General features: G+C 49.4%; 2 protein-coding genes across 8 annotated transcripts in view; both read left to right on the top strand.

The window, feature by feature from the left end:
- Positions 1 to 202: 202 nt before the first annotated feature.
- On the top strand, positions 203 to 12,243 carry AIF1L (allograft inflammatory factor 1 like). The gene is made up of 5 exons (XM_065695741.1): positions 203 to 316; positions 4,902 to 4,968; positions 7,869 to 7,910; positions 9,007 to 9,169; positions 10,785 to 12,243. Exons 1-5 carry the CDS (start codon positions 239 to 241, stop codon positions 10,870 to 10,872), a joined length of 438 nt encoding a protein of 145 aa, XP_065551813.1. The 5' UTR covers positions 203 to 238; the 3' UTR covers positions 10,873 to 12,243.
- Positions 12,244 to 13,398: 1,155 nt separating this feature from the next.
- Positions 13,399 to 24,323, top strand: part of NUP214 (nucleoporin 214) — a 44,340-nt gene continuing 33,415 nt past the window's right edge. For all 7 annotated transcript variants that reach the window (XM_065695383.1, XM_065695382.1, XM_065695381.1 and 4 more), the window contains exons 1-12: positions 13,399 to 13,512; positions 14,835 to 15,030; positions 15,835 to 15,986; positions 16,259 to 16,463; positions 16,876 to 16,946; positions 17,275 to 17,338; positions 18,040 to 18,143; positions 18,748 to 18,854; positions 19,467 to 19,533; positions 20,096 to 20,219; positions 22,152 to 22,313; positions 23,400 to 23,856. In XM_065695383.1, coding sequence (XP_065551455.1) covers positions 13,471 to 13,512; positions 14,835 to 15,030; positions 15,835 to 15,986; positions 16,259 to 16,463; positions 16,876 to 16,946; positions 17,275 to 17,338; positions 18,040 to 18,143; positions 18,748 to 18,854; positions 19,467 to 19,533; positions 20,096 to 20,219; positions 22,152 to 22,313; positions 23,400 to 23,856 — 1,751 coding nt within the window. In that variant the 5' untranslated portion in view covers positions 13,399 to 13,470. The remainder of the gene's footprint in view (positions 13,513 to 14,834; positions 15,031 to 15,834; positions 15,987 to 16,258; positions 16,464 to 16,875; positions 16,947 to 17,274; positions 17,339 to 18,039; positions 18,144 to 18,747; positions 18,855 to 19,466; positions 19,534 to 20,095; positions 20,220 to 22,151; positions 22,314 to 23,399; positions 23,857 to 24,323) is intronic.

Here is a 24,323-nt window from a genome sequence, read left to right as displayed (position 1 = left end):
CGGCAGCCTCCAGCGACCGAGCCCCGATGGGAGGGACGCGGCGGACGCCGCGTCCCTCCCATCGGGGCTCGGTCGCTGGAGGCTGCCGGCCGCGGTACCGCTTCCCCGCCGCGTAGTTCTCCATTCAAACCCTCCCTATGGAGCAGGGAAGGGGTTAACGACCGGGGAGGGGGGCGGAGGGGGCCGGTCCTGCCCGCCCCTATTTAAGGCGGCGGCCGTCGAGGGGCGGCTCTGGGCGATGGCGGCTCCGCGCCGACCGAGCGGCGGGGGGCTGCGGCGGGCGCCGCAGGACGGGCGGCTGGAGGAGATCAATAAGGTGGGGTGGGGGAGGATAGACCCGAACCCCGCGGGAGGGAGCGGGGATGGGGTGATCCCGAGCCCGGTGGGGACGGGAGGGAGGAAGGGGCAGGTGGAAGTGGGTCCCACCGAGGGCTGGATAAGAGGAGTGGTGGCTCTTTGGGGGGGGGGGGTTTCCTCTTCGGTTTCTCCACCCGTGGTATTAGGATGCTACAAAAGTCCCTTTGGGAACATGCTACAGCAAGAATAAGGGCTGTTGCTCTCCCGGTGGGCTTCCACCTCCCCTTTGAGCTCTGATTTCTTCTCCTGTATCAAGACGTTCTGCTGTTCAAAACAGCAGACTTAAGCCTCTCCAGTTTTCAACTGCAGTGGGTGAATGGGGAGCCCGGGGTGGTTGGATGTCCCACAAACCTTGGAGAGGGGGAAAGGCAGCTCTTGGATTAGTGCAAAGTACACTGGGCTGCATGCCCTTCATGCTGGGGTTAAGCAAGGTCCTCTCCTCAAGCCTTCAGCTTGCCCCATCCCTTGGCATAGCCAGTGAGGGCAGGTCTGTTAGCATCCCCCATGGCCAAGAGCAGTTCTGAAGGTTAAAAGTAGGTTTTAACCTTGGAACAGTGAGCAATGGCATTTCCAGGGTCATTTTCAGTTGGAAATCACGGATATAGCTGATGCGGCCAGTGTTACAGGTGGAAAAATCAGATCACTGCACAAGATGAGAGCCTGGAAGAGGCAGTGGGCTTGCCTTGCTCTTGTGTTGAGTGGGCTGTGAAAAGTGGCAGCGTGTTCCTCCAGGCAGGGGTGCGACAGCGGAGGTGAAGTTTATGTAGGTCACTGGAGGGGGAATTGCGTCAATAGAGACCAGGAGGTGCTGAGGAATACGAGTGGGAAAAGTGCTGCAGCGTAAAGTGTAGAATGAGAGCACTTGGCTACAAAAGAGCCTTTGAACCCTGCTGTGGGAAGGCAGGCACAAAACCCTGCGCCAAGGAGGTGCATAGGTGGGTCTGATGCATCCCCCATGGCCAAGGTGGGGTTGACCCTTGGGCTGGGGAGGGAGGGAGTGTGCTGTACCTATTGCTGCAGCCTCTGCTGCTCCAGAGCCGCCCTCCAGCATCCCTTGGATGCAGGGTAAGTACATGAACCTTCAGCTGGCAGGAGCACAAGGACTGAGTTTGGGAAGCCCCAGGACACTGCTGATGTGCCACTGCTGTGCCCCAGGGCTGGGGGCTCTCCCTTCCACACAGGGAACAGGCTCCTCTCTTTTCCCATCACTTCTGTCAGGCTCTCTCTGTGGGTGAGGTTTGGATGACAAAAATGAAACAAGCTACATAACTTCCCACTGACGGAGCTGGGAGCTGCTTGCTTGTGTCCTTGCTGCCGTGTGTGCTGGCTCAGTGCTAGGAGCAGGGATTTGAGCAGCTAGAAATCAAGCTGCAGATAGCAGCTGCCTGTAGACCCTGAGAAGCTGTTTGTGCTCTAGTGGCTATGGGCAGCAACCCCGATGCTGATGTGCTCTGCCAGCTCTGTGTGGGGAGTTTGCTGTGAGCGGGATGCAAAGTGGCTTGCACCTCCCTTGGACACAGAGCTGGCACTGGAACCTGGGCTGATATGTGGCTGGAACCAGGGAAGGGGTTTCCCAATCCCTCAAGAGCCCCAGGGCTGCAAACCAGTAAAGTGCTCCTAATAACACCTATCAGGCCAAGTTCCTATCAGGCTTAATCTCATTGTCTCATCCTAACACTTGACTCCCTCCCAGCCCTGTTTTCCTGGCTGGTTTCTACCCCAGAGCTCTCGCTGGGATAAGGGCCTTTGGCAGGCAGCATCCAGAGTGCACATGTGCTGCTGAAGGACAGCTGAGTCCTAGTACTGAATTCTCTTTTCCAGCCCAAAACACTCCTCTGGGATTCCCTTTGGCCATTCCCCTCTTCCTGGGGAACAGCAATCCCATCAGTTGGCCTTGTGCTTCAAGGTGGCAAGTTTAATCCAGCACAGATTAGTTCCAACCTAGTTTTACCTTCTAATACGCTGGGCTGCGGGGAAAGAGTTCATCCTGATGGAGAGTGGGTACCTGCTTCTCCCATCCAGGCAGGCACGAGCATCCCTCAGCCCCTTCCCAGCCCCAGCATGCAGGGAGGCTGGCATCAAGCACAAACAGCCCAGTGAGCGCTTGGCCTGATGCTTGGAGCCACCTTTTTGGGGAGCAGCGAAGGATCTGGCTTGGCTCAGGTTGTCTTGCAGGTAGCTGGGACTTGCGTGGCTGAATTTATTGGCTTAGAGAAGTCTCTGTGCCCCAGGAAAGACTGTTGAGGGCAGGAGCACGGGAAAGGCTGCGGCTTATTAAGCAGTTCTTATTAATAGAACATGCCCCTTAAAATGGGAGCTTTCTCAAAGGGCTCTAGGAGGAACTTCAGCCACTTTGGGCTGAGTCTGAGTCACTGGCCCTGGGGACTGAATTCCTGTGTGCTATTGTGAGCGTTTGCCTTATCACAGTCACAGCCGGGCTTGCATACAATGTGGAGGGAGGACTGCCTTTGAAATACGCTCCCCTGTTGTTTCCTTTGCTCTGGAGCAGAGGTGTGACACAGGTGGGCTGCCCAGTTCCTTTCAGCTGAAGTGCAAGGGGACTGGGTCCTGGGTGTGTGCATGGTGTCACCCATCCTGCTCTGGTACCATGCTGGCAGGGCTGTTGGTCCCTCTACCCATTGTGTACGGATATAGCATTCCCTTCAGTCTTTGCTGTGCTGCTCCTTGCTCCCATGGAAATGCAGGGTTTTGCTCTCACATCCCATCCTGCTGGTAGGGGGAAGGTGTTTGCTGCTCCTGCAGGGCAGGAATGAAGCTGTGACCTGGTGCCCAGGGGATGCTCTACCCCCGTTTAGGTTCTCAGTGATGTTTTCAAGTTCCTAATAACCGAGCCTATTCAGTGGCAATAGCAGTGGGTAACACTACTCTGCTCTCTGGTGACTTCTTTTGCTGGCTGAGGCCAGGTCTCGAAGCTGAATTGGGCCTTTTGTGTTGGGCTGGCAAATGATACCCCTGGGTAGAAAATAACAGATAAATGAAATTGAGTTGACACAGGAGAGTGAAAGAGGGAACTGGGAACTTTGCTTTCCACTACAGTTCTCTATTTGAGCTGGTGTCCATGGTGAAAAGGGAAGTCTGTGCCGCACTGCGTTAGTGGGCAAGGTTGGGAGGAAGGGATGGCAGTCACTTCTGTCCTAGGGGACTTCCTATAGAGTCTTAGCCTGGCTGCAGGTAAAAGACTTGTCAAAGCAGTGGTAAACTGGCCGTAAAGGCATTTGGATTCCCTGGGTAGATCTAGGCTGTCCCAGCAAGGAAGGAGGGGGCAAGTGTGGGCTGGAGGGATCTAGAGATGTGCTGTAGAGTTGGGGTGTCAGGCAGTGATCACGTGTGAAAGACTTGGGGCAGGCTGTGGCAGCAGGAACCAGCTGTCAGCTTGGGTCTGCAGTGCTGCTGGAGCTGGCTCAGCACATTGCATGTGGGAATAGCTCCTCCTGGAAGAAAGGGGAATGTGCTTTGCAGGACATGTGGTTACTGATGCCTGTGTGGGCTTCATGCAGTCCTGATGCCCTGGAGCCTGCACGTGGGGCTGCTTTGGGGTAGTGGTTTCATTAATCACAAGTGGTGCTGCCCCACTACCAGTGCCAGAGATCCTAGATTCGTGGTGACCCATTCCTGCCTTCCTTGTGAGAATGGAGAGCAGTGGTGAGGAACACGTGCCCAGAGGAGGGAACAGCCTCAGCCCTCTCTCCACTCTAACCCCTGGAGGGGTTTTATCCTGGACAGGCCATGCTCAAGCTGTGCAGATGTCAATGATTTCTGCACTGAAGAATGTGGTGTTGCTGCTGAGCACACACCAGTCATTGAGCCGTGCTGGAGCTGGGCGGTGTGGGAGGGTAGAGGCAGGAGCAAGACCCTGCCGCTCGTGTAGTGGTGCTGATGGCAGGACATGGTGCTGGAGCTGACTGGGCAAGCTGTGGTCTGTTCTTTTGGGTACCTGCAGGGTTCTGAGGTGGGTCTGGGGATGAGCAACCAGAAGTGACCCAGGATTTCCTCTACAGCCTGAGCAGGGCAGTGGGGGAAATGGGTAGAGAGTCTGCAAGTGAGAGCCTGTTCCTTACCCCAAGATACGGGTCCTCTCTTGGGTGCATGGTGTTCTGCAAACGCTGCCGGTTCTATTTGCTAGCCCTCAGAGTTTACCCAACAACTCTGAAATCAGAGATCAGAGTGCTTGTTGCAAGGGCTAGGAGTCCTTGCTGGGAATAGGGGCCTGATCCCTGTGCTGTGCATGCTTAAGCAGGGAAGTAGGGAGCTGAAACCTTGGGTGAGCAAAAAGAGGGGTTCATGCCTTTATTCCAAAGGCACATGGGGTCCAGTGCAGTCGGTGGGGAATCTGAGACACCAGAGGCATTCCCCTTGCACTGGAATGTTAATGACACGGTGTGGAGGGATTCAAGCCATTTGCAAGCTTCCTGGCACAGTTGCCCAGATGTGGCTCTCTGGGAATTGCATAAGTCTTACGGCTAATGCTGCATTTGTACATTTTCTTCTGCATCTTTAACCTTGGGGATATTATTCCGCTTCAGGAATTTCTCTGTGACCCAAAGTTCAGCGATGAAGAAGATCTGGAGGAGAAGCTGGCAGCATTCAAAGGTGAGAACTGGAGGCTTTCCTTGTCCTTTCAGCCCATTTGCTCTGAACAGATTACTTTCCTCTGTGTTTGGATCTTACCAGCCCGAGGTTCTCTGCCAAATCCAAGTGACTGAGCTGGCATGGATGCCTCCCCCTTGCTTGTGGGATGCAGTGAAACTCCCTGGAGAGGTGTTTTTTCCCACAGGAGCCTCTGTGCTTCCCTGACTTGCAGGGCAGGGACGTGTCACCCTGCAGACATCGTGCCTGGCGGCTGCTGCTACTGCAGAACCTGCTGCGTGGGCAAAACCCCAGGGAGCAGCAAAGGAGGATGGTTTCTGTCTGGTTACCTACACAAGCTAGCTGGTATAATGGATGATGCAGTCCATCTTCTCTCAGTGAGTAGGAGGACTTCTTCCCACAGAGGAAAGGTCTCAGCTGCTTCCTGAAGGAGCTGGGGACTTTCTCTCCCCAAAGTTTCTTCAGTCTGATTTAGACCTTTCCTGAGCCCCCCCGGTACACAAGGAAACGGCAGTGATGTGTGTCTAATCCTGGCCAAAGCCTCCCTACAGGGGGTCAGCACATCTGGGGCTTAGGTTCTGGCCATTTACTGGGACAGAGAAACAGCTTGAAAACTTGGGGTCCTCTGGAACTGGTCCCCAAAGTGGTTACAGGGCAGGAATTGGCAGGGCTGTTCTGGGTGCATCCACTTTCTTTCCAAGCAGTGGCTGAAGGCAGTTGAGAAAACATGCCTTCTGCGTCACACTGCCCTTAAGGCTTGTCCTCAACCTGGCTCTAACCAAACAGAACCTGACCTTGCTTCCATTGCAGGCATTGTTTGTTATTTCCCTTTGAATTTTGGCTTTGCAATCCAGCATGGAAGGAGCCGGCTGGGGTTTTGAGATCCCTTACTCTGCTGGGCACAGAGGAGCCTCCTGTGCTCCCTGTTCTTTCTCTGTTGCCTTTTGTATGGCTTTGGCTTTTGGCTGCAGCCCTGCATTATTTTTCTCATCACAATTGGGGCTCTTCAAACATTGCAACTGTAGGTCAGAGGCGCAGAATCCCCTGTAATGAGAGCCTTTGGCATCTCCCCCCGCTGCCTCGTGAGCTTGCCTCCGTGGCCTGCCCTGCTCTCCAATGCCTCCTCAGCTCTCCCAACAATCGGCTCATTGTGTGATGATGGGGGGAATGTTTCTTCTCCTCTGTCCTCCCCAGCCGGGCCCAGGGAGCCCCCGTACACTGCTTCTGTAAACGCATTTGTGAGGGGAGGGACCACGCGTGGTTTTATCTCACTAAATCCCTGCATCTGGGATGGGAGGGAAAGATGTGAGCCGAGGCTGGGAGCACAATGATGTGAAGCTGCCTCTGTTCTCTCTGCTTTTGGCTGAGTGTCAGCTGCGAAGGAAAGAAAACGTGTGCCGAGCACAGACATAGCAGAGCAGGGGTTGTGTCCCCAGCACACTCTGGGGTGCCTGACCCCTACCCAGCGAGGTGGCAGTGCGTGTACACAAGGTCACTATGGTGATGGGGAGAGCCAGTTGCACAGCAAGCATTGCTTTGGCCCCTAAGCATGTGTGTGACAGCCCCAATTTCACCTAGGATTGGTTGCTCCATTATTGAAGGGAGACCTTTATCCCTGCCTGAGGCATAGACAGCTTAGTTTTGCATGTAGTATTCCTGTAGGGTCTGTCCTGGTCAGCTCATGACAGCAGTAATCCGCCAGTTAAGACCCAGGTGAAGACATGCCAAGCCATTCCTCTGCTTCCTGCCTGTAGCTGCCCATCACTCCAGCTAACCCAGCACTTTCCCTTCAGAAACACAGGTCACAGGAAGGCTCTGATGTGTGAAATACCCACTCTTGCCTTTAGCTCCTTAAATCACCCTGCCACTTCTCTGTTCACGCTCATCTGCTTGCTGGTGCCCCCGGAGCAGAGGCAAAAAGTCCTTTTCCCTTGGGGGAAAGGAGCAGCTGGGGAGGTCTTGCTTAATTTGAGCCCTCTGAGGCTGTTGTGGGGAGTGCTAACTGCAGGGCAGCGATCTCTGCAGCTCAGCGGGGATGGGTGGTGGCAGCAGGCAGCTTGCTCCTCTCATTTAGCAGAAGTGAGATGATGGGGGGCCCCCTGCGGCGCTGGGAGCTATAAGACAGACAAATCCTTGCCTGAAGAGCTTAAAGTCTAAATGGGGAACAGCTAGCATGGAGAGGGGAGGTAGGAAGCCCAGGTGTGCCACTCCAAAGGTCAGAAACAGCACAGGATGGATTTGAGTTGAAAAATCAGGATTTTGGTGCTCTTTTGTCCTGCAAAGCTAAACCAGACCTTCCTGAGCAGGCTCTGCCTTTCTCTGAGGATGCTGAGACAGAAGGCTGGAAGGGAGAACAACCTGCTCCAGCCTCGCTGCTCCTAGGTGTGTTCTTGGCTTTGCCCTCTTGGTGTGGTCCTTGAGCATCCCTCCTGCTATGTGCTGCTCTGGGAGTGCAGCACAGTGTTGAGAGGACTGTGGAGTCTGACCCTTGCTATTGCAGGCAGCTGTGTCATTTAATCTCCCTCCTAATCCGATCAAGATTCATCTTGAGAGTGCTCAGGGTGTTGTTTTCCTTGCAACTCCTTCTGGGAGGCTGTTCCAGAGCTTTGTTTTCCTGGCTGGCAACCTTTTAATGCTGTTCATGGCTCGCTGACACCTTGTTCTCATGCCAGTGTTTTCCTTCAGTGCAAATGAAGAGCAGCCACAATTAAAGAGCACTTAACTCTAGAGCTCTGGAGTTGAGATGTGTGATAAAACCACGTCTGGAGACGGTCTCACTCTCTGAAATTATATCAGTCTTACCCCCAAACCTTTTATTTCATTGCTCTAAGCAGGCAGTGCCCCAAAGCCCTGCACACCCCCTGCTCTAATGTCCTGCTAACGTGCTTCTGTGTCTCTTCCAGAGAAATACATGGAGTTTGACCTGAACAACCAGGGCGAGATTGGTGAGTGATGCAGGGATGCTGGGCTGCAAGTGCAACTGCTCCCTGAGCTGGTGTCTGCTGTTTTACCTACTGTTTCCTTCTGTGCTTGTGTTGCTGAGGAGGAAAACCAGTGTTCTTTTCCCCGGGTCCAGCCTTGCTTGGATCTTCATTGCCAGCCAGGGGCTTCCTTGGCTCTTCAGCTCCTGCCTATCAGTCTCTCCTCACCTGCTTCGAGATCTAAGCTCTTCTCAGCCCCCATCCCGAGTTTCTGCTTAGCTCTTCCACTCTCTGATCTAAATGCCCTTTAGAAGTTTTTAACTTCTCCCTTTTTCTCCACTGAGGTCATCCTCTCAACCCGCAGCATTTCCAGATCTGGGAAGCTGCAGGGCTTGGACACTTCGCCTGGCTTGAGGCAGAAGTGTGTAAGACCAAGCAGCTCTTTGCTTTGCTGGGAGGGGAGTGGAGGGAAGCAGAGACTTGGGCTTGAGTCTGGCTCCTCTGAGCAGCCCTGGTTTGGGCCCAAAAGCACCAGTTATGTAAAGATCTGGCCTGGAGCTGACACTGAAGTGCAGTCGCTCGCATGCTGTGCCCTTCCAGGAGGCTGCTGCCTTGTTCCCCTCCTCCATCAGTCCTCAAGCTGATGCAGAGCCAGTGTGGAGCTGGAGGGGGCCTGACTCAGGGCTGAGCTGCTGTTTCCTGGAGGGAAGGGGCCACCGCTCTCAGTGCAATGGAAGGAAATGGCCTGTGGTGATGGGCACCTGCTCCCCACAGCCTGTTTGTCTGCGGCTTTAACCCCAGCGTTGCTTCCCTCCTCCCCATCATTGTGATTCTTGGCACCATGCTCTGCGCTGGAGAGCAGTGTCCTCACATGTCTGTGAGCACTTGGAGACCTGTTCCTCCTCTGTGGTGCTTTCCTCTTAAGCTGCATAAATAGGAAGTGATGCTCTGTACTGGGCAGTAAACTGTACTGGGAGGCTTCTCTTGGCTTTCAGCAGCAGCTTAATGCTGTCAGCCTTGGAGTCTGCAGGGGAGGTGGGAATTCATTCCTATGTCCATAGGGTTGGTCTGTGCTTGGTGTAGTCACCTCTTAACAGCACCAACCGCTTTGCTCTTGCAGACTTGATGTCTGTCAAAAGAATGATGGAGAAGCTGGGGGCTCCAAAGACCCACCTCGAACTGAAGAAGATGATCTCGGAGGTGACCGGAGGGGTCAGCGAGACCATCTCCTACCAGGACTTCGTCAACGTGATGCTTGGGAAACGTTCTGCTGTGCTCAAACTGTGAGTGTCCCTGGGAGGAGTGGGGAAGCAGACGTTGTTCTGCCTGGTGGAGGTGGAGGTGGAGCTGTGCTTGCTCGGTGCTCCTGGAGGGCAGACAAGAATCCTTGTGAAGGGGGAGTTTGCAGAGAGACATGAGGGTGTGCAAGCTCATGGCGAGGCTGAGCAGTGGCGAGCACTTGCAGCAGAGCTGCCTGCTGTGTGTTAGCGCAGGCTTCCTCTCCCACAGGCTCCATGCAGAGCCGTTCCCCTCTCCTGAGGGCGTGCAGGCACTCAGCACTGCAGGGCTTCTTCCCGTCCCTGCCCTGTGGCTCCCGCTGCCTTTGGGGACACAGGCTTCCCTGTGGATGGTGGCAGGGCTTGAGTGGTGAGTGAGGGTCCTGCCAACAGCAGCAGCGCTGGCTCCGGTTTCCCACAGGATGCTCCCTCCCTGCCTGATTGTGGAGACATGGGCAATAGATGGAGATGTGACACATGCTTGAAACAGCCGGCTCGTGCTGGGAGAGGTTTTCTGCAGCACAGGCTGCCAGCGTTAGCCTCCCATGGCCCCCTCTGCCCTCTCGACAGCGCTCTGAAAGTGCTGCTGTAACAAATGGCTTCCAAACACTTGCTTGGCTCCATCTCCACCCCGTTGAAGCCTGGCTTTTCCTTTCGCAGCCACAGAGGCTGGCCCTGCTTTTGTATCTGTAGCCACCATGAATAGGAGCTGCTCCTCTCCTTCCTCACCCCTTTCTGAAGGCAGCTTTAAAAGCACAGCCAGCTTTCAGGGCAGGCTGGGAGGAAGGACCTTGTGCCCACCTCTCATGTGGTCCTTCTAAGCGAGTACATGCTTGTTGGCCATGGGTCTCCCTTCTCCCCCCCGAGTGCACTGTGTCTGTATGTTGGGATGCTCCTATTCCAAGCACACGCAGACTTCGGACACCCCTCCCTTCCTTCTTTTCCCCACCAAAGCAGGCTGAGCCTGTCTTGTATCTCCCATCTTTCCTCCCAGCTTCAGCAGCTTTCACAGATGGGTCCCTTCTCTTGCTGAACAGACGCCCCATTGTCTGTTGGAGTCTTTAAAGCAGGAACAGAAATGCAAAACTCGTGGCAGGAGCAGTGCAGCCCTTTGATCCAGCGTGGCAGCTGGCATTCCCAGCGTAGCTGCAGTCCTCGGGGAGGAAGACAGTGCGAGTGCTTGCAAAATGCTTGGGATTCTTCTACCCAGTGCCTTGCGCTTTGTCTCTGCCCTCTTCCCGGCCTGTTGCTTGCTCGCTGTTGGCTTTTGAATGTTCTGCTGTGTACAAGGTGGGCCAGGGACAGTGTTTGCTTTTACGCATCAGGAGCGCTTGGCGTGCAGTGTGAGTTGAGTGTGGCTGTCTAAACGGTGCAAATCCTCTGGGCTTTGAGAGGAAAACCAGCAGAGGCTTTAGGAACCCACTGCTGGGAAAGCAAAGCTCTCACCAGCCTGGCGGCACTGCCCTCTGTTGGCTTTCCCTCCTCTGTTAATTGCCGATTCCTCCTTTGCATAGGAGGCAGATGCTATTTTTCAGCAGAGAACATAATCCCACCCCCAGTAATGGGTAAAGATACACCAGCGTTTTGGTTTTATGTTCATATTATCTGTTCTGGTTTGCAGGGTGATGATGTTTGAAGGAAAAGCCAATGAAGGCAACCCAAAACCTTCTGGTCCACCTCCGGAGAGAGACATAGCCAGCCTGCCTTGAAGAGGACAGGCTGGACAATGGGCACTGTTTGCTTTGCTGGTCTGTAACAGAGGTTACCTGTGCTTTGTCACTCTTTACTATGGACAGTCCTAGTTTTCAACTAACCTGCCTTAGAGGAACAGCAAGGGAAGCTGGAGACCCCCAGTTCGTGTCTTTCTGCTGCATCCCTTAGCAACGTGATTTGTTAGACAGAAACTGTAGCATGAAGCATAATGTGAGACCAAAAAACCCCATAATCCTGTGATCGTCCTCCTTCCTCTGCCCTTCCTGCATTTCTCAGAGGAGCTACTTTCCTCCCGGTGTAGGGATTCAGAGCTGTGCTTGTCCTGACCTCGGTCTTGCAGCCAGACATTGAGCATCTCTCTGGCAGCAGTTTCATGGGTGCAAAGAACTAAGTGCCTTCTCTTCTCTGTCCTACACTTCCTGACTTTGGACTCGTTCTTCCCCTCCTGACCTCACCAAAACACAAGTCGGGCTCACACCTCTGTGGCCTCTCTGATGCTAAGTGAATGCTGGAACGTGCACGGACACAGAGGTGTGCCTGCAGGGCCTTTCACCTCGGAGGTGGGCACGGCTGACTGCAGGGACAGCTTCTGCCCACTCCTTGGGTTCACCATGCAGTCAGATCTCAGTGGGTCCACTTGCCACTGCAAGCGAGGAGGGTAAGAGCTACCGGAGGGGCCCCCTTCCTGATAAGTCTCTGCTTGGATCCAGTCTGGAGCATAACCTCAGGTTATCTGTCCTGTCCATCGAGTGCAGAAACAAGCCTGCTGTTCCGCCTTTGCAGCCCCTCAGGGGGGCCAAGTTGAAATTAAACCTTCAGGTGAAAGGAAGGTGGGTGACTGAGCTGTGAGCCCCACCAGCAGTGAGGTCTGTCCTCATGCACATGCTCTGCCCCCCTGTGTGTCTTTCAGTGTGGTCCCCTGCACTATGAGATCCATTTCCTTGAGGGACAAGCCCTCAAGCCTGCAGAATCAGAATGGGTGTAAGTGTGGGCTATGAGCTGGCATCCAGATGTAGCTGGGCCTGTGCTCCCCACACTGTGGCTACTGCGGTGATTCTTGCTCTCTACTCGCTTTCTGGAATCCAGATGTTTCCTCTTTGCCCTTTCCCTCCTCTTTTCTTACATTTTCTTGGCAGCTTTTAACTTTTATTTTTTAAATCATGGTTTAATAAATAATTTTTGAAAGGAAACGCTGATGATTGACTCCTCTGGGCGACGGTTCCTGCCAAAGGCTGCACTTTGAAATAAAACCCAACATTCTTGCTACTGTTTGCGTGAAAACCAAAGCTGTAACGGGAGAGGAAAATGATGAGCAAAAGCAGCACCAATCTACTTTAAGGGCTGAAAATAAATCTTCTGAAGCTGCACTGTGTGTCAGTGTATTTAGTTTAGCTCCTCTGAAGCTTGGTCTGTATGATTGGTTGCAGATTAAGTGTGCTGGTTTCCAAGTCTGTTAATATAAACCCTTAAATAGATCCTAGAGATAGGTTTGGGCTGTCTTGGTCTGATCTTTATCTGTAATAGCTGAGTGCTGTGGAGTTTGTGTTATGAAATGCAGAGGCTGCCTGCTAAAAGCTGCCTTTTCTTGATTTACTGAAGGGAGCAGGTGGTGGTGCTTGTTGAAGGAATAACTTGTTTATCAAGAGCCGATGCTTGCAGTGCTCCTCTCGAAAGAGGTTTTGGGTTGTTATTTTTTCATCCTCTCTGCTCTTGAAGCAATTGCCTGAGGTTCTTGTCTGATGTGAGCTATTGAAATGGAGACCAGGCTTCCTGGGGGGATAGCTGTGTATGCTTTTCCTATGTGCTCCTCAAAAGGACAGCACTGCCCTTAGATCAGAGCCTGTGTCTGCTTTCTGCTGCCTCTTAGCCTGTGGGACTACACTTGCTTTATTGGGCTGTGTGTGTTGAAGCTGTTGCTGGGTTAGATAATAAAGGGAGCACATCCCACAAGGGAAACCGGGCTGTGGTTTGCCACAGTTCAGGTCATGCCCAAAGCCATCGCTGCCCTGTGTCTCTGCGGTCCTGGAGAACAGCAGCACAACCTGATAGAGCTGGGAACAGCGTTTCTCAACGTGTCCTTGTTCCTATGGGGCTAAATGCTAACGTGATGCACCGGCACTGAGTGGGGCAGGAGGGAGCAAGGTAAAGCCCACACTGCTTTTGCGGGTCCTGGAGCACAAACTGCATCCGCTCACAGCTTTCCAGCTCACCCCCCCGGAGGTGCGCAGGGGCCAGCCCGACCACCGCAGCGTGCGCTCCTACCGCCGCGGCGCAGAAAGCACCCGAGCCCCCCGCTCTGGGCTGAGGGACACGGTGGAGCAGCCCCCGCCGTGCCGACAGCCGCCATCCCTCGGGGGTCGGTCCCCTCGGGCCTCCGTGGCCGGACACCAGCGCTCATTAAGCCCCGCCATACGGGCGAGCTCCGGGCCCCGCTCAGCCTCGCGTCCCCGGCTCCCGCAGCGCGGCCAAGGCGGAGCCTGCGGGAGGACCGCGGAGCACAGAGAGCGCTGCGCAGCGCGGCCCGCCCGGAAGCGGAAGTGAGCGACAGCGGCGGGGGATTCCCGGCTGTGGCAGAGCGGCGGGGACCGCGGGCCATGGGGGACGACATGGACGTGATCCCCGAGCGGGAGATGAAGGTGAGCGGCGGGGAGCGGGCACGGCTTGGGGCCGGTGTGGGCCGTGAGGGGAATGGGGCTTGGGGAGGGCTCGGCCTGCGCTGTGAGGGGTGGTGGGTTGAGGGGTACGGGGGGGTGCGTGGTGTGGGCTCGGGTCATGGCGGCGCGCGTTGAGGCGCCCGTGCGGGGTTTGTGGGGCGCTTTTCGGTAGGGTGTGGGGTGGAGAGGGAAGGGCCGGCGAGGCCGTTGTTGGGGAGGGTGCTGGTGACGGCTGGGGAGGGGAGAGGCGGGATGTGCGGGTCGGAGGAGCCTTGTTTTGGGGGCGATGTGCTGAGCGCTGCTGTCAGCACGCCGTGTGCTGGAAATCTGCTTTTGGAAGCAGCGCGTGTGGCTGGCTGCTGTGGGACAGCGTAAACTGCAGTCCCGCGGGGTCGTGCCGGCCTTTGCCGTTGCTGTGTTTACCTGAATGGAGCAGGGACACGGGGGTGCGGATTCCTGAAGCCCACATGGGTCTTTGTGTAGCTGTTTTCTGCTCAGGCACCTGCACAAACAAGGGGGAGTTGGGCTGTTTGCTGTGTGGAAGTTTACGAGCTTTGCAGCCTCCTCAGGCTGAAGGAATGTTCTTACTCAGTGCTTTAGCAGTAATCTGGAGCACACAGCTCAGATGCTTGGTTTGAGTTACTGGCGTTAGACCCAGTGCTCTGCTCGGCAGCTGGCACCTTGGGAAGAGAGGCTCATTCCTAAGGCGATCCTCAGGTTTTGCATGATAGTAGTGCAGCTGAGGTTTCTTAAATCAGTTCGTGCTTTGGGAGGCTTTTATCTCTTCTCCCTTTTGCAAAGTGGCAGTGTAAACTATGAGAGAAACAAATGCAAAAAATATTATACAAAGTAGTTACTGGGATGGGTGGTTGGAATAACCATGTCTGTTCAGTGTGTTATAAATTAGCAAGCAAAGATGCATCTAAGCAGATGTGTGCTTTTGTTCAATCATGGTGTGTTTCTGCGTTGTTCCCTTCTGTTTCTTTTTTCTTCTGTACCCATTGGCTAGTTTTGGTATGTTTTTGAGGAGGTAGATGTATTCCTTTCCAGCAGGTTTTATGAATATAGGCAGCGGGTAGAAGAGAGATTCAGCAAATGGAAAGATGTGGTGTGATTTCTGTCTTTCTTAGATAAGGCAGAAAATGGGATGGGAGGGCCAGTGACAGTGTGGGTATGGACTCGGCTTTGGCAGGTTTGGCAGCTCTCATGGAGAAGATTTTCAGCTTGCTGTCTTAGAGAAACTGAAGTAAACTATTCCTCTTCACCAGCATATGTACAACTACTCCCCAACTCTCTTGCCACAGGATTTTCAGTTCAGAGCACTGAAGAAGGTCCGCATCTTCGATGCTCCTGATGATCTTCCCAAAGAGCGCTCCAGTCTCCTTGCAGTGTCTAACAAATACGGGCTGGTCTTTGCTGGTGGAGGAACCAGCCTGCAGATCTTTCACACTAGAAATCTCCTCATGCAAAACCAGCTGGGAGAGGATCCCAATAAAATTGGTAAGGTGCACTTGGGTCTCATGGTCTTTGCAGAGACAGCTTTATGTGGTTTTCTATGATATGGAGCTCTTAGCTTCTGATACAGCCCTTGTCATGCTCTTTAGTGTGCTTGAAATTACCGCATTGCTTGTGTGAGAAGGCAGGAACAATATTTGCCGCATCTCTAGCGGAGATGAAGTGCAGTTGTTGGGAACACGTCACCAGAATGCTCTGTGCTAACTCCTGTCCCAGTGTCATTCAGGTTTGGTCATCTGTGCTCAGTGCCGTACAATGAGGTTGCCTTTTTCCCTGTAGCCACATGCTGCCTCGGTGGCCAGTCTTTGAACCATGAACTTGTGCGCACATCAGGGATGTGAGTGAGTGGAGGGGCAAAGTTCTCGCCCCGAGTTACGTGCCCTGGCTACGTGATTGTCCTCTAAGAGAGGAAGCAATCACTGTTCCACCACCTAAATTCTAAATACACCAAAGCGCAAAATAATTTTCATTGCCCTTAGTAACTGTACCATCTGAGGTATTCATGTGCATGCATAAGTAAACCCCAAAATCTGTCCACTTATTTTTCCTCCAACTTAGGAAGAAAAGTGGAATTTTCTTTTCTCTTTTGACAACTCTTGAGACTATGTTGGTGGAGATCAAGGAGTTTGCTTTCACTTAGTTTTTCTGGACATTAACTTTGATCTGGACATTAACTAGGACTGGTGATTTTTGCATGAACTTATTCTAATGGTATTGTTTTTCAGGAAGACTTCTTGCTATTGAAATTTGTCCACTTTGTTTTATCTTTCTTTCCTTTTGTGTTTTAAGTGGAGAATGTTCAGAGTACTTCAGTTCCCATGAAGTTTCCAGTGCAGCACCTGGCTTTAAGCTGTGATAATCTCACACTGTCTGTGTGTATGATGTCCAGTGAGATCGGTTCCTTCATTGCCTTTTTTGATGTCCGCACATTCTTAAACCAGGTAAAGTGCATGGAAAGTGAGTTGAGTTTTGGGGTTTGGTTTTGATTTTCAGAATACAGCAAGAGGAGAGGCATAGCTTGGGTGGGCTTTTCTGTCTGTCTCTGTGATATATCTTGCAAAGGAGTTGCTCAGTAAACTCAAAATATACTGCTTATTTTTTTTTATCAGTCATTAATTTATAGGAAGATCAAAATGGTTTTGAATTATGACTTGGGGAGAACTTGACTTTGTGCTCAACTTTGACCATCTCATGTATTTTTCTTTCCTAAAAGGCAAAACAGCAGAAACGTGCATTTGCTTATCACAAGCTGGCCAAGGACTCGGGAAGCACAGCAGTGGTCAATGACCTGAAGTGGAACCCAGCTAGTCCTGCCATGGTAGCCATCTGCCTGTCTGATGGCAGCATCTCTGTCCTGCAGGTCACAGACTCTGTGAAAGTGTATGCCACGCTGCCTTTCACTGTAGCTGTTACATCTGGTGAGTGGCAGCCTCTGATAGCATACAGAGTATCTCACACTGGAAAGGAGAAGCAGACTGGTAGATGTAAAAAGAATCAAGCTGTTTGTCTCAGGAGGAGGTTTCTTAATGAAAAATCCTTCACAAAAGGAAGGATTTAAACTCCCTGAGACTCAGAAAATATGTTGTAATGTGCCCACCTTTAGTCTGTTTTGTCTCAGGCTCAACTCATTTCTAAGGAAGCATGTTATAAGGGTTATTATCTGTTGGGTTTTGATCTGTGCAGTCTTGCTTTCTCTGTGACTGTTTAATTCAGATTAATGATTTTTTCCAGGGGGAAAAAAAATGTGGTTTTAATTTGTTGGTCCTGCTTTTGTGAGGCCTTGTAACTCTGCAGTTCTGTAGAGCTAATGAAATTCTCTTTTTTGCTTAGTGTGTTGGAGCCCAAAGGGAAAACAACTGGCTGTAGGGAGACAAAATGGCACCGTGGTGCAATACCTGCCTGTAAGTATGGTTGGTAGCAAGGCCTCTTCATTACTTTGTTATATGCTTTATTTTCCTTGTGTCACAAGCTACAGAATTTAATCAGGTGGCACATGGTGTGAGCTGTGTGAAGCTGCTCAAGTGTTTCAGTAATTAAAGTGTCTTAGACCAATGCTGGGTTTAGTTTAAGGTTTGCACCTTACACTGAGAAATCATGATTTCAGCGTGGCACAAAGTGAATGTTAAAGAGTGGGTGCTCAAAACCAGTTCTCTTTGGCTTTCTGCAAAGCTTGCAATTGGCTTTGTTTGTTGCCTTATTCTTTGTATTTAAGCATGGTTTCATTTGCAGAATCTGCAGGAGAAGAAAGTGATCCCTTGTCCTCCTTTTTATGACTCGGACAATCCCGTTAAAGGTACATCTTTAACTTGTTTTCTCTTTTCAAATATTTCTACTCATTCAACCCCATGTTGGGTTTAGTTCTAGCAGCTGTATACTGCACTGGTTATGTAATTACAGTGTGAGTTTTAAATACTTGGAAAAAAATAATTATATGTTTTAGCTCTGGGTTGTGTAGAAAAATTACCAGTTGGCCAGGGTGCTTGTCTATTTCTGGAATGCTTTAAATATGCATATTAAAAGCTATTTTTTGCTCACTGTAGTGACAGGCAATACTGTCACAAGCAACCTCCATTCAACAGGAAGATTCCTGGATATAAATTCCATTCTTCTGTTTCCTGTGAGTTTCATCCCCTCATGTCTCTTCAATAAAATTTCAAAGCAATAAGTTTAGAAAAGCAGAAGCACTTGGTGTGGGTATGCCAGAACATCAGCTATGTTTGGAAACACTGGCACTGTCTGGCCTGTGATAAAAACAAGCAAATCAAATACATTCTTTGTTTGAAATTTCTGGGATTAAATAGGGCTGGGTTTTTTTTCCCCTAATAAGATTGATGTTCTCCAGACATATCATTGAAATTCTTTGTCTTGGTAGTGATTCCTTGTTTGTTTGTTTTGTCATTTACTTTTCTCTGCTGTGCAGTGTTAAAATCAAGGTACAAGGAAGTATCATTCTGAAGTATTTCTGGCTCAGGTATTTGCTTCCTTCTCTTCCAGTTTTGGATGTGCTGTGGATTGGCACGTATGTCTTTACTATTGTGTATGCAGCAGCTGATGGGACACTGGAAACACCTCCAGAAGTGGTCATAGCCATATTGCCTGTAAGTGCCAGAAAGTCACTAAAACAGTAGTGTTTGTTGCTTGTTCTTGACTTATTACAATGGCAAGTTGCTTTTATTAGTCACATTAGTATTGTGTAGATTTTGAGTTTGGTACTACTGTAAATTATGGTTTTGGGATTGGGGATATTGAGTGGAGGTAGTAGTATCCACTTGAATATGAATCAGTAATTTATTCTCTGCTGAGATCAAATTATGACAGGAAGACTTCTGTTATCTGAAATAAACAGGTGGGAAGAAAACCTAAACAAAATAAGAGACACGCACACACAAAAAATACATGAGGACTCTACATCACTTAGTTAAGGAGATTTTTAAGCCTGATGATATGCTTTTCCTTGGTATAAGGTTATTAGTTGCTGGGGAGGCAGGGGTTTTGAGATTTAAATTCCCTGGTAGCCTCTTCGTTGTTCCTTTTGGAAGGAGGGTTTTGGTTTGTTTGCTTTGTTCTTTTTTAATTGGTCTTGTGATGCCTCTTCTCTCTTGAAGTATGTAGCAATTATTGGTGTACCCTGATGCAGTGGTATTTATGGGAAAGTACTTGATTTCTGTGATGGAAGGTAAATTATCAATGTTTGCTTTACAGAAAAAGGAAGAGAAGCGACCAGAGAAGTTTGTGAATTTCATGGAGCCTTGCTATGGGAGCTGCACAGAGAGACAGCATCATTACTTCCTCAACTATGTTGAGGAATGGTAAGTGGCAGGAATCATGGCAGAATCTACCTCTTGTTTCTCATGTCTGAGTGGTCAGTGCTTCTCTGTATGTTATGTTCCTCCTTTTTGTGAAGTACATAATACCTGAGTGTGAGAGAAATTAACTGAAACTGTTATCTTGTAAATGCTTTGTTAATGTACAGCTAATTTCTCCTGCATGCTTTATCTCAGTGCCAACATACTCATTTGTCTGGTGTTATCTTGCTATATGTTGGGTGAAGTACAACCTTTTGTCTTGCTTAACTGTGTGTGAAGAAGCTATCCCTAACTTTTCAACTACTTAACTTGAACCATCATTACTTATGATGATAAAGTGTCAAATCATTGGAAGATAAAGGGATTCAGCCCCTGGCGACAAGCTTTAAATAAAAAAACCCAAAGCCCCAGCAAAACAAAATAAATGTTCTGTAGTGATGTAACCAATTATGTTTCTCTTAGGAGGCAGGTAAAAACATCCAAAGCTGTTTTCATTTTAGGAAGAAAAGTCAGTTTATAGTCTCATAACCATATTGCTAGTTTTTAATTTGGACAGATTATAATGTGGAGCTGGGGTCCTTACTGGTTTTGACCTATTTGTGTCTGTGCGTACAGGGATCTGGTTCTGGCAGCTTCAGCAGCTTCCACAGAAGTCAGCATTCTTGCCAGGCAAGGGGATCAGGTAATATTTTTATTCCTGTTGCATTTGTGCCTATGCACCTCCTCTTTCTTGAAAATCTATGCAAGTATAACCTATATAAGCCCTGAAGTACAATGAAATGGTGTATTTTTTAGGAACAAAACCAAAAAAACCTTTCTTTTTGTGTCTGAGTTGTACTGAATCTCAGGATAAACGTAATTCTTAGTTGAACAAGAGATCAGAGCAGCACAAAAGAGAAAGGTGAAACAGAAATAGTATGTTGTGAACCAAGTACCAGAAGTCTGTTTTTCATGATTCTCAAAATTTGGTCAAGCTCACTATAATGAAGTGATTCATGTGGGTTCATCAATTCAAGTTAAACACTAAAACTGTCTGACCTTAACTCTGCTGTGCAATGAGGTGTGAGAAGTCACACAGGAATCTGTGGAGGGCTCTGATACTTCGGGCATTTGTTAATCTGACAAATGTAAGTAGTTGCTCTGTAGCTTTTTTGCAGTCTTGTTTTTCAGCTGTATTGGGCTGAAGTTCTGCAGAAGGCTGACCACAGGAAAGCAGCAGGCAAAATAATCTTTATTTTTTGCAGAACTGGGAATCATGGGTTTTGGAGGACTCCAGCAGAGCAGAACTTCCTGTGACAGATAAGAGCGATGACACTCTGCCCGTTGGTGTTGCTGTAGACTACACCAGTAACATGCCTATCGTGATCAGTAAGTCTTGTTAGTCTTTCCTGTGGAATAATCCAACAAGAGGAATATATGAGATATTTTTGAGGGGGAGCCTGGAGATCTGGGTTCTGGGAGATTGTTCTGAAAGGGAGACCAACGTACGTCCTGCCTTTTTATATCAAGCCCACAGCATGTGGGCTTTATTCTGTGTAAGGATTCAAATGATAACATGTTAAATACAGTTCTTAAAAGCTTTCAGCAGCCTGGGATACTACACTAACAGATATGGCAAACAAAGCACCTGAGTTATGTCTGTGTTTCACAGAGCTGGGGTAATAGTGGATTTAAAGCACTCTAACACCAGTGATTTCAGACAGCCTGTGAGGTTTCCTTTATTCTTGTAGCTCATATCATTTTGCAGAACCATTTTGTATAAAGTACATTTGCACTGATCTAAAGGAAAAGTGGGTTAGTTTCAAAGCCAGAAAAAGCTAAGATCATTGAGGTGGATCCATAGGTTTTCACTCTGCATTAAAGCACAGAACCTATACTGACTGAACCCTGCTGTGCTCTACATCTAGTCAGCTGCATCGCTGCTGTAACCTCTGTGCTGCCGGAGGCTCTTCAAAGCACCTTTGTCAGAGGTTGGAGCTGGAGATACATCTGAGCTATTGCATTGTACCTTAGTGAATTCTGAAAACACTCCCTTGAAACCTAGAGACAGGTTGAAATAGAGATGCCTTCAGGCAGAGTGGAAGGTACTGCAGTCAGGAGTTCCTGAAGAGCACAGGAGGGTGCCAGTTAACTGAGAACTTTACCTGAATGAAAACCTACAGTAGGGGATTGAGGTCAACCTTTGTACTTGAATGCCAAGTTGAATTTGAAGCATTTTCTTTGTTAATCTATACAGTTATTGGATTAAGGAACCTGTCAGGACAGATATTTTAAAGCTCAGGTTGTGCTGCCCTAGGAGTTTTCAGAAAGGTTTTTGGAGAAGCTTTATTGCTAACATATTGTCTGTGTTCTCAGAGTGAAGTCAGCTCAGTTTTTGGCTACACATTAATTGGCTTTGCACTTCACTGCAAGTTTGGATTGCAAAGAAACCTCATTTGTCTTGGAGCTTGTTCCCATGTGGAAACTGGCCTTCCCTAGCATGCTTTTGCTGAAGAACCTGTAGGTAGAAAAACATGGCCATCCACTGCCCTGCCTAACAAAGCACTGTGATTATAGCAGATTTTTCCTGCATGCGGATTTGTTGGGGTCTTTTGTTTAATTTAGCACAGTTAAACCGTTACAGATTTTTTTATTTCTGTATTGCGGTATCTGTAATATATTCTATATAATATTACAGATATTATTATTCACAGAAATACAGGAGGTGATTTGGGGCCTTTAACTGTGCTGAGACTGTTTGAACCAAAGCAGATTCTTAGGCTCAAAACTGCAGCTGCATGAAACACAAATATTTTATATCAGAGGTTCAGATCATCAGGATGATTGCTTGATGTTGGCTTTCTTTAAAGTTAAAAAGCTGTGAGTCTCTCTGTACTTAATGTATACGAATGTTAATGATGTGACTGGACCCAGTGGAATGTGGGGATTGCTGAAGGGCAGAGAGGATTGAAGGAGGGAGCAGCGTATAGGTGAAGAAAAAGGTGCTTCAACATATGAAAAAGCTTGGCATGGGAATTCATGGGTGAAAGTTTGGCTTTGTCATTAAGAGATGGCATTTGATTATCAAATTAACCCTTCATCTATGAATTTATGAATCGTGAAGTCAGGAATAAGAAGGAGTAAAGAAGGGAAAAAGAGAATTGGGCATTCACAGAGAAGCAAGGGAACAAAGATGTAAGTGAAAGCAAGAAGACATATGTAAGAAAGAAGGTGCTAAGCATATCACGTGAAGGTGCCAGTGCCAGCAGGAGCAGAACAGGGAAGTGTGGCTGCAGGACTTATATGTGTGATCTCTGGCAGGTGATGAGAAGACCCTTCCTCCAGCTCCAGTTCTGATCCTACTCTCTACGGATGGTGTGCTCTGCCCATTCTACATGATCAATCAAAACCCAGGGGTTAGATCACTGATTGTGACCCCAGAGCCGTTGATGTTAGTAGGGGAGAGAGTTCCAAAGTCAGCAGGTAAGTACTTCGGTGGGTTAGGAAAACACTTGTCTTTGTAGATCTTTGTCATCTTCATCTGTAAGTTTGGTAGAAAGACATGTATGTGGTCACAGAAAATATATTTCATTCTTTATAGTGGTAATGGGGAGCAGTTCTTGGGTGTTTTGTGCTCCCAGGGCTGTTCTGTGAATCAGTGTGAAATTACCTAGTCCTGTTCATTATTCAGGATGTCGGATACTTTGCAGACTGTGCACGTAGACTCTGTTCTGCAATCAGTCTTTGGAGAACAGGGCCAAAGCAATTCTAGGAGGAAATTTGCCCAGCTTTAGGGTGTATGACTGGAACTGCAGCAGTGGCTACAGGCTCTGCTTGCGGACAAGGATCAAGCACTGAGCATGATCTTTATATTACGGAGGGCTGATGGTTGTCCTCTACATGTTTTGCTGTAGGAAGCCACGGTATGAACTAAAGTTTTGGCTGCAGCAAAAGCTTATTTAAACAGCAGGTTTCTGCAGCGCTGAAAATTCTGTTAGAAGGTGAAGAGTAGTGATTTTATCCGAGTTACGTATATGCTGCTATATGCACTGTGAAGTAGGCAGTTTCCTGTGCTGGGTTAGGCAGATAAGGTGATTGTTTTGCTTGTCTGCATGGATGCAGCAGTAATTGCAAACTGACCATTTTCTTCCCTAAGCCCAAATTTGCTTCTTCTTCCTCAAACAGAATGCTTTTGTTTGGCAGCCTGCCTCTCTGCAGCACTGGCTGACTTGTGTGCTAACAGCCTGTTTTATATGAGGTGGCAGGATTGTCATCAAAATCAGTGGAGAAAGGCGAAGCCTTTTCACAGGAAATTCCAGAAAACATTAACCTGGTCAGACAGTAGTATTGATTTTTGAGTTGGACTTTGTGCAGTTTCTGTATCACTTACTGGGTTTGGGGACTGGAAGCCTGGCTCTGCCATTTCTCTTCCTCAGTGTACTGTCTGTCCAGCTAGCAAGGTGTAGTTCTGAACTGTCCCCATCAGATAGCATTTGGCCTTACAATGCCTTCTGCCATTAGTGAATGCAGCCAGATGAGTCTCTTCCTTTCCCATTTGTCTTTCTGCAGGAAGTACTGCCACAACTCCAACCACTCCTCCAACTTCTTCAAAGCCTGACACAGCACCAGGGGCTGCTCCTGCTGCGCCTGCCTCAAGTCAGGCTCCTGCAGCGGGTGGAGCAGCTGCTTTTTCCTTCATGCCTTCAACTGTGAAGATGCCTGGCTCTACAGGCAGTGATCCTCCACCTTATCCCTTTGCCAGTGAAGCCTCCAAGCAAGCCCTGACTCCCAATCTGACTGGAGCAGCAACGTTCTCTTTCTCCTCTGCTTCTCCTAAGTCATCTGTGACCCCTGCTCCTTCTGTAGCCACCACTACAACTACTGCCACCTCCTTTTCGTTTGGATCCATGAACTTCAAACCAGCTGCAGAGAGCTCACCAGGGCCATCTCTCTCCACACCACCTGTTTCACAGAAGACCTCTTTTGCCCCTTCAGCTTCTTCAGTCAAAGTGAACCTCAGTGAGAAGTAAATAGATGCAGTAGTTAATGCAGTGGTTGCATATTTGTTAAATTGCTGCAGGCACGGAGTGTGTGGTAGTTCAGAAGATGGTTTCTGGCTTTTTGCCTCGCAGCTGTTTCGCATGCTCCCAAGAAAGCACTGAGGAAGCTTCTCTTTAACCAAGTCACAGGGCTGTGAAAACCCTCAGTGCTCAAAGTGATAAAGGTTATGTTCATGGGCAAAATAATAGTAAAGGGATAATGCCAAAAATCAGACTTATCATTTGCCAAATTGCCAGAGACCTATTTTTTTCCATGTCTTTGCTTCCTAGGCATCAAACAGTAATTCCATGCCTTAGTTTGATGCAAATTACGGTTAAAGACTCCCAGAGAACACTGGCCTTTGGAATCCTTTATGTCTGGGACTGGGTTAGTGTGGTGGTGATAGCACATGCATCTTTGAGTGTTTGTTGAAGGTTCCTTACCCCTAACCTA

Source organism: Lathamus discolor, chromosome 15 (assembly GCF_037157495.1).
Source record: "Lathamus discolor isolate bLatDis1 chromosome 15, bLatDis1.hap1, whole genome shotgun sequence".
Classification (NCBI taxonomy): Eukaryota; Metazoa; Chordata; class Aves; order Psittaciformes; family Psittacidae; genus Lathamus; species Lathamus discolor.
This window is presented reverse-complemented; position numbering and strand designations above follow the sequence as displayed.